This window comes from Arvicanthis niloticus, chromosome 22, assembly GCF_011762505.2.
Source record: "Arvicanthis niloticus isolate mArvNil1 chromosome 22, mArvNil1.pat.X, whole genome shotgun sequence".
Taxonomy (NCBI): Eukaryota; Metazoa; Chordata; class Mammalia; order Rodentia; family Muridae; genus Arvicanthis; species Arvicanthis niloticus.
In genome coordinates, this window is record NC_133429.1 from 50,847,060 (window position 1) to 50,856,925 (window position 9,866).

Here is a 9,866-nt window from a genome sequence, read left to right on the forward strand (position 1 = left end):
TGACCTACACTGGTGACAGACACACATGTGGCACACAGACATACATACAGGCAAAACACCCACATTCATGAAGTAATTAATGATAAAAATAACAATAACAAAGTACTCATTAGAGCCTGATTTTAAGTCTATGCAGTGTCCATGTGTGTCTGATGATCCTTGGGTAATAGTATTGGTATTCATCCACAAGTATTAAATTTTAATCAAATGTGTGGTCTATGTCTATAGGTAGAATGGATTTCCATATAGCTAAAGAATAGACAACAACAAAAAAATAAAAAAATAAAACAAACAAACAAACAAAGAATAGACAAGAATGCTTAATAGAGAAGGCTATCATTTAGAAAAATGTTAAATTTTATTTTATTTTAAAATATTTTTGGTTATTTTGTTTATTTACATTTCAAATGTTATCCTCCTTCCTAGTTTTCTCTCTGAGAACTGCCACATCCTACAATGTCTCCATGAGGGTGTTCCCCTTGCTGTAGGACAACCAGTCTCTTCCTGAGAATTAAGCTTCCCATCATTTTTTACACAACTTTTCCTCTACTCACGGGAAGTGCAATTTTAGAGATGGCAGTTTTCAAGATTTGAACATTTTGGTACTGTGATCTTTAGGATTTTTGATTTTAGGCATGTTTGTTCCACCAGTGTTCAACATTCAGAAGTATGGACAATTACGTCTGAAGAAAGAAGACAACAAACAGGCAGAGACAATTTTACCACAGGGAGACCCTTTGAAACTAAGATTAAGAAAAAAAATTTTTTTTATGTCTGTTTATTTTTGGGAAAGCAAATTTGGTGACTAATGCAAGTAAAACAGCCTCTTCTTTAACTGTTCAGTTTGATGCATGTCTAGTCTAAGATAATCAGAGAAGCTTAGATAATCTGAGAAGGCTTTGAGGATGTAATGTATGTGCTGAGTTTTTCAAAACTCAGTGGTCTTCTTCTCCATGTCTACAATATGATGACATGTGGTGGGTGTGGTGGTTTGAATAAGAAATGTGTCCTGTAGGCACACATATTTGAGCACTTTCAGTTTACCTCCTTCTTTTTCTATTTTGAGTGTGTGTGTGTCTCTCTGTGTGTATTGTATATGCAACTATGCCTGTTTGTACATACATGGGCAAACCTGTGTGGATACATATGTGTGTGTATGTGTGCAAGTGCAAGTGCATGTGTGTGTGTGTGTATGTGCTTACGCCAGAGGTTAGTGTGTTTGGTCTCTCGGCCAAAGCTAGAAGCTCAGTGATACAATAGTCTCCATAGCAGCTTGCTCTGGGGGTCCTCTGTCTTTTCTGAGTAAACCACTATGCTTATCCTGCATCTGTGCGGGTTCTAGGATCTAAACTCTGATTCTTGAACTCATATAACAAGCACTTTACCAGTGAGTGATTTTTCAGCCTTCAACTCTCCTCTTTTGCCCCCTAACTCCCTCTGGAATTCTCTCAACATGTTCCCTTCTTCCTTTCTTCCTCCCCTCTTCCTCTTTCTAATTTTTTCTAATTTTTCATAACTCAATGAGTTTATAATTAGGGAGCTTACATGTATACATATTTGGGATTATTTTCTGGGTGATTGGGCAATTTATTGGTGACTTTATCACCAAGTAAAACGACTCCCTTCATATGAATCCCTCAATAACCAGTAATGATTAATAACTCCTCAATAGGGGGTGGGTCCTCATGTGTTCTTCCCGAATCCATGCTTGAGTGTTGATGATCTCTGTTTTGTCCAGGTGACCACAGCTGCTGTGAGTTCATGAGTATAATCACCATGTCATATCCAGAAGAGAGCATTTCATAGCACCCTTCTCCATACTCTATCCTCATGGTTTGTTTGTTTTTTTCTATTTCTCTTCCCTTAGTGTTTTTTGATCTTCAGGTGGTGGTGATAAATGTCTTTTTTAGGGTTGATCACTCAACAGACACTTTTTAAAAAATTATTTATTTAATGTATGAGTGCTCTGCTGCATAGACATCCACCTGCCTGAAGAAGACATCAGATTTCCCTATAGATGGGTGTGAAGCACCATGTGGTTGCTGGGAATTGAACTCAGGACCTCTGGAAGAACAGCCAGTGCTCTTAACTGCTGAGCCATCTCACCAGTTGCCACTCAACAGACACTTATTCTCAGAACTTTTACCAATTATGAGTCTTTGACCTCATCAAAAGAAGCTACTCTGACTACTATGACCAGCATTGAAGGTAGCACTAATTTATGAGAATAAACACAAATATTTAGAAACCAGTTTGACATGCCCATTTAGCTAAATGGCAGTAGTAGGTTCCCTACTTAGGGTCTGTGACCTCCCTAGCCATTAACTTACTGTATCTAAATTACCAGGTGTGAATTTCTTCCAGTAGGGAGGATCTTAAATGCAATCAGAAAGTGACTGATTTTCCATGTAGCATATATACCACTATTGAATGAGTCAGTACATCTCACACAGAATGCTAATATTAGTACAGTATGAAAGGCCCATTTTGGGTAAGAAATTGATAGCTACTTTCCCCCTAGTACTCTGCATGGCATCTTCTGGTACAACAAAAGCTACCCATTAGGATAGAAGCTTCTAGCTCAGTTTCAGGTTGATTTATCTCATGTCTTATAACTGAAGTATGTGATGTCGTCAACCATAAGGTTTTTGTCATCTAGTTATGGTGGATAGCCAAGAGCAGGGGCAATAGCTTGTATTATTTTGGAGGTCTTTGAGGGCTTCCCTAATGAAAAGGATGTAGAGAGGTAGGTATCCACAATTCTATCGACATTCAAGCACTGGAATTTTAATTTCATAACCCACAGTTTCTGGGAACAGTATAATCTAACCATTCAGAGTATCTCTGTTCAAAATCATTTAAAAATATTTTAAATTAGCTTATAAAGAGGAGGGTTTTTATACTTTTCACACATTATTAGTTGTAGTTAACTCTCCCCTCATGATCTCTTCTCCCCTAACTCCAGTCCCAATTCTTACTTAAGCCTCCCCCACAGTGTTCATCACCTCTGTTTTTATATCATGTGTTCTCCTGTCCATTTCTCAAAATGAGAGACAAACATATATGTACTTTAATGGTTTATGCTTAATTAATATTTTATTTCTATATTTGAACATTCTCTTTCTTCATTGAGAGCATGGCAATCTTTTTGAAGGAATCACTGAAAGCTTGTCTAACTTGCTTATTTCTCAGAGTATAAATGAATGGGTTCAACATGGGAGCAATTGATGTCATCAGAACTGCTACACCTTTATTGATAGCCACTGATTCCTTTGCCGAAGGGTTGATGTAAATGAAAATACAGCTTCCATAGGTGATTGAAACTACAATCATGTGAGAAGAACAAGTGGAAAAGGCCTTTTTCCTTTGCTGGGCAGAGGGGAATCTTAGAATGGTCTTGATGATATGTAAGTAGGACAGAGTGACGCACACAAGGGTCAGAATGAAGGTCAGCACTGCACAGACAATCACCAGCTGCTCTATGAGCCAAGTATCTGAGCACGAAATCTTCAAGATAGGAGATGCATCGCAGAAGAAATAATCAATAACATTTGAGTCACAGAATCTCAAATTTAGGAACAGGGTAAGTGGTGGCAATATGACGAGCAAGCCAGCCGACCAGCAGCAGAGAACAAGCGTCTGACACACCTTGTTGCTCATAATGGTTACATAATGCAGGGGTTTGCAGATGGCCACATAGCGATCATAGGACATGATGGCCAGCAGAAAAAATTCAATCACTCCAAAAACATCAGTAAAAAACACTTGAATGACACAAACATTATAAGTGATTGACCTGTCTCCTGTTGCTATGTTGTACAAATATCGAGGGATACAAGCAGATGTGAATGAAATTTCTAATATGGAGAAATTTTGTAGAAAAAAGTACATAGGTGTTTTAAGGTGGGAGTCTAATACAGTGAGGGATATGATAGTCAGATTCCCAGTTATGCTGAGCATGTAGGCAAAAAATAGAAACACAAAAATTGGAATCTGAAGTTGAGGATCATCTGTTAGTCCCAGCAGAATGAAGGTGGTTATCGTGTTGTTTTTCATTACTTACTACTGAATTATCCAATCCTCATGTAAAATGTAGTGATGTCTTATTTGAAAAGTAGCGGAGCCAGAGAGCTGTAAGCACTGACTTTTAGAGTGAACTTATTCCTGTGTAGTTTCTTCTGCAAGTGGAAGCTGATACTGTTGCTAGTCTTGAGTGTTTAGCTATTAAATAATTTAGTTTATTGGCATCACAGTTTGTGATATATCTTAAAGATCAACTTAAATGTTATGACATTCATATTCTTCACTTTTATACTTATAATCTATACCTAATTGGGTTTTCTTGTGGTGTTAGATTTTAATCAAAGTGTGTTCTGATTCAATAAAATTATTTTCTTCGCATGTCTAAGATTTCTTTTGTATTTGTAAGGTGCACATTCAAATGCCTTTCCTAGAATATTTGGTCCTCGATAAAATGTAAACATGTAACAGCTCATCTGGATTCCATGAAGAAGCTCTGCTGCTTTAGCTGTAACTTGTACTTGCCACGATGATTAAGCATGCATTTATAAAGTGTGTTTTCTCTTTTAAGTTGAAATTTCTACATTGCTTTATAGCATCTCTATTTTTATATTTATCTGTTAGCATGTAATTCATACACACTGTTTACTGGAATCCACAATTCACTTCATGTGAAAATGTTTATTCAAGCTGAGAAAAGAAAAAAAAATATGTCCTTTATCCTTTCAGTGTGCTGAGTATGGGAAATGTTTTAACAAGGTATTAATACCATCAGGTTCAAAATCAAGTTAAAAATACTGCACACACTTTCTATGTGCTGACTCTGAATAACTACTTATTTTGATGTTTAGTTTGAATGTCACTTTACTAAAAGTCATCTAAAGCTCTATTATCTGCATTGCTCATTTGTGCTCTTGTGTCAGGTTATTCTACTTCAGCACTTTCTCTGAGAAAGTAAGCTTGTTGAAATCATGGACTGTTCTATTCTCTTAACCCAGATAGCAACCTAAACCAACACAGTCATAGATTGGTAATTCACATATAAGAAACAGCTTGGCAGTATATAAATATCCACACCATTGACTTACCCACTGAAAGGGGCATCACATTCTTTTTGGGCTTCATTTGTAAATAGTTTTGTTACTGAAAAACTGTTTTGTATCTGTGTATGATATACACATGTGTATGTGTGTGCATTAGAGGTGTTCATGTATGTATATGTGCATGCATTTGAAGTCCAGAGGTTCACACCAGGTGTCTTTCTCTATTGCTCTCTATTTTATTTTCTGAGACAAAATCTTTCACTGAACCTGGGGTTTGCTGATTTGACAAAGCTAGCTGGCCAGTGAACTCCACAGATCTTCCTAAAGACTACAGGTGTGCACCACAGCACCCGGCTTTTTATGTAGTTGCTGGGGATCTGAACTCAGGTCCTTGTGCTGGCAAGCATTTTATTCACTGAGCTATTAACTCAGCTCCTGTCATTGATTTTAACTTTAAAATTTTTGTATGTTTTAAATTTGATCTTGATATTTTCTTTTTGTATTTGAAACAAGAGAGATACTAGTGAGTAAAGTCATTACTCTTTTACATGCTGTTCAAAATGTTAAATATCATCTCTTCCTTGCATTAGCTGTCATTATAGCTTGATTACTGAAAATTTTAGCTTTCTTGAGACATTTTTCAGTAATACATTTAGGTTTGAAGTGAAGGAATTCACATACCTTAATATATAATGTTCACATTATTTACATAATAATATATAGCAAATACTTTTGCATCTCCATAAATACACTTAATACCATTAATTTACCATACTACATTTGTGTTAAAAGTTAAAAACTCTCTCTAGTTTTGTAAAACTGTTATGATTTCAGAGTTTTACCTATATTAAAAATAATATGAACATATGCTAAACTTTAAAATAATTTTCTATATGCTGTTATGCATCACTTTAAGACTGTTAAAATATCTGTAAAGTGTGTCTTTATAGTTTCACAATTCTTAAAATGTACCTTCAATAGTTGAAGCTACAATTATTTAGAAACTTTATGTACTAGAATGTTGTCTATGAACTTTACATTACTTTCCCCTGAACTTACAGTGTGGCTGTGTTGTAGTAATAATACTCAGATTGCCACAGATATGTTAAATATACCTTTTCCAAGATTATTATTATTTTTAATGCTGTGTCTCATTATCTAGACCCGGTTGGCCTGGAACTCACTATGTAGACTGGGCTGGGTTTGAACTCAAAGAAATTTGCCTGTCTGCTTCTGTCTCCCAAGTGTTGGGATTAATGGTGTGTACCACTATGGCTGGTGTGTGTGTGTGTGTGTGTGTTTTCTTCTCAAGACTTTTGGCAGTTTTCTATTCTTTGATATAAATTCTGGTTTATGAGATTTTCATTCATAAAATTACACCACGATATAGGTTCTGATCTTTAAGGTTTTCATTCATAAAATTATACCATGGAATAGTCAGCTTTTCAGTTTCCATTTAAGAATTTCACCACATTTATCTACAGGCTTTTCTCTTGTATTTTCTATTTCTGTTTCTTCCATGGATATTTTTGTAATATATGAAAGTAGGACTTCCTAATTTTTGATTTAGAATAATAGTTGCTCCATTGGTTTTTTTTTTTTTTTTCATCAATTGACCTTTAATGTCTAGAAGAGGCATGGATGCAGAGCATAGATGTGGCAGGGTCTCAGTCCCTGCACCAGAAATGAAAGATGAACAAAAAAGAGACACTTCCAACTGGCCAGAGTCTGGGAGGGCAGAGAGAAACACAGATCTGAACACTCATAAGAAAAATAAAACCTAAAACCAAACATTCAATCTTGTACCCAATAAAGGTTTGAACAGGGAACTCGGTCACCACCAGTTCCCATCCTCCCCTGCCAGCACTGAAGAGAAACAAAAGCTCAACACACACAAAGGGCTTAGGAGGAAGGGACGTTCTCCTGCCTTCCCCCAACCCCCAAGAATGGGCTGGGGAAAAAAGTAGCTAGATTTCCCCAACCCTTACAGTGTTAACCCTACACAAGTTCTGAATGTGATTCATAAGAATCAGCAGCTCAATTGGCAATGACAACCCCCACCTACCCCAATCCTGTCACCGACAGACAAGGTCCATTGTTTTTTTTTTTTAATCAGGTGACATTTTCTTTCATTAGCACATTGAATGAAGTGTATTTTAGTTTTTGAATGATCATCTCCAGTGTTTAATGATGAAGGGAAAACAATTCTGTCTACATTTCCCCAATGAAACTAGCATGTTATGTAGACAGTTGTTCTTTTGCCTTTAAAATCTTTTGCCGTAAGAGATGAAGGCTTCATCCCCCTATGTTATATGTCAAGTTTACTACCACCATCAATGGGAAGGAGAGCTGACGGTGGTTTTGGAAGACCCATGACATTCCCAGGAACTATAGAATCTTAAATGATTTTAGTCAATTGAGTGCACTATTTTTAGCATCTCTCCTTTTGTCAACACATGTCTTCGGAGTGTCTACTCCTGGAGTTAGTTTGTGGTAACTTGCTTATTCCTGTACTACTGTGTGATAACCCTGGCTATAAAATAACCTTCAGTTGCTTCATTAAGGGCAAATATATCCTAGCTTTTAAGAGGCAAAGCTTTAGAAAATTATTACATCTTACAAATGAAATTTTTTATTAAAACATTGTTAGAGAGCCAATTTTGTTCACAACAGGATGAGTTATCATACTGGGTGATTCTTGATTCTACATCTTTTCTCTTTAAAGAGAGTGAGGTTATGAAATCACAGCAACTGGCCATAAATTCACATGGTATTTACACTTTGGTGAAAAAACAGCACTATTAAAATACAACTCAGAACTACCTGTGTATCTTTATGTAACAATTTATATAAATAACTACAGCAGTTGATTTTGGTAGGTCAGGTCTGATATGCTTACCAGAAAAATCATCGCCAAATATGAAGTTGAATGAAGAACCACTGTGCTTACTCTTCTGACAGCTAAGAGTAGGTTCAGCTGATTCTTTAACAAGAGTCTGGAGTCCGTTTTGATACAGAGAACCTACAAGCAAAGGCTCATGTAGAACTTTCTAGTTTCAGCGTACCAATCCCCACTTTCTCTCATGCTGTGCGAAGGCCTAGCCCTACAAAACTCCCAGAGTTTTTCATTTCCTACACACTGGACAGATTTTCTTAATCAGGACTTTGGTTTCTTTTTAACCTAGGCATATATTCTAGATTTCTTTTGGTTGAAAATAAAACATAACTGTAAATGTTGTCTTCTTTTTTTTCCAAAGCATTGACATGATGATTTCTTTGGGTAGTTTTTTCACTGTTACAAATTGCATTTGATTTATTTCCTAGATCTGAAACTAACTAACTAACTAACTAAATATCTGAGTCCTCAGTGACCTATGTTCAGACATCACTAATGAGTATCTATAATGAACTCGGGCAAAAAAATCCTGAAAGATGCTGTAGTGGGGACAGTGTCCTTAGAGACACTGGTACAGACTAAAGACACACAGGAAAACATTCATATGGTCAAGAACTGGCTGGCATCTTCTGTGTTTTTCTCCTTACTATAAATAAAAGGTTAAAGACTATTAGGCAGTTACAACTACTATTTTTCTCAGGCATTAAGGTGATAAAACAAAAATATTAGAAAACTTGAAGCACATTTCCTTTTAATATTTGGAAATAAATGACAGCATAAATATTTAAAAGTAGAAGTATTATTTTATTATTTACAGTTATAACTTGCTTTTTCTCACTTAATTATGTAAAACTGTTATCTAAACAATGACCATAGAGATCTATGATATATGTAATATACTTTTCATCATCCATTTATATTTTAAATCACTCTTCTTTGAGAATTTTTTACAATGTATTTCAATTATATTTGCTCCCTCTCCCTCCTCCTCCCATAACAACCCAACTTTATGTCTTTTTTTGGAAACTCATCAAGCACAATCTTTCCATATATTCTTGCATGTGTTGCCTTCATTGGAGGGTAGTAAACCTGCTAAGGGCTGAACCCTTAAAGGAAAATAAATTTTCATATTGGAATTCTGTCCCCTCAGGCCTGCATAAATATTGTACATGCTGTATCAACTGCTTTGATTTAATATGTGTAACTGTCATGATGGATCCAGGAAGCACCATTTCCTTGTAGCCCTCTACCCCTACTTCCAAATGATCCCTGAGCTTTGGGGAAATGGGGTTATGATACAGGTGTCTTAGTTGGGGCTGAGCATTTAGTAGCCTATTCTCACAGACACTCTGGTCAGTTGTGGGTTTCTGTGTAAACTTCCATCCATTTGCAATGAGGATTGATAGATGCACTAATCTATAGATATAGCAAGAAGTCATTAAGAGTCAGTATAATACTAATTCTTCTAGTTATTTACTAAAATTTTATTTTTTTAAATAATTTTTTTTAAATTTTTTGCTTTGTTTTTGTTTTGTTTCTCTGTGTAGCCCTGGCTGTCCTGGAACTCACTCTGTAGACCAGGCTGGCCTTGAACTCAGAAATCCAAGTGCTGGGATCAAAGGCGTGCACCACCAGCGCCCGGCTTTCTATTTTTTAAGGTTTATTTATTTATGAGTACACTGTAGCTGTCACCAGATACACCAGAAGAGGGCATCAGATTCCATCACAGATGGTTGTGAGCCACCATGTGGTTGTTGGGAATTGAACTCAGGACCTCTGGAAGAACAGTCAGTGCTCTTAACCATTGAGTCATTTCTCCAGCTCCCTAAAACTTTATTTAAAAGAACTTTCAAATAAGAAAGTCATACATCAAATTAACCAGTCCTAAAGTCTATACATCTCAGTGA

At 36.2% G+C, this 9,866-nt stretch overlaps 1 protein-coding gene across 1 annotated transcript; it reads right to left on the reverse strand.

The window, feature by feature from the left end:
• Positions 1-3,066: 3,066 nt before the first annotated feature.
• LOC143436405 (olfactory receptor 6C2-like) lies at positions 3,067-8,416 on the reverse strand. The gene is made up of 2 exons (XM_076920740.1): positions 7,963-8,416; positions 3,067-4,710 (listed from the first exon to the last, which is right to left on the reverse strand). The coding sequence occupies exon 2, from the start codon at positions 4,054-4,056 to the stop codon at positions 3,103-3,105; it is 954 nt and encodes a 317-aa protein (XP_076776855.1). The 5' UTR covers positions 4,057-4,710; positions 7,963-8,416; the 3' UTR covers positions 3,067-3,102.
• Between the last annotated feature and the right edge of the window lie 1,450 nt (positions 8,417-9,866).

Bases quoted from the DNA above. Each gene is read 5' to 3' on its own strand.
- LOC143436405 (XM_076920740.1), bottom strand. From the start codon at position 4,056: ATGAAAAACAACACGATAACCACCTTCATTCTGCTGGGACTAACAGAT.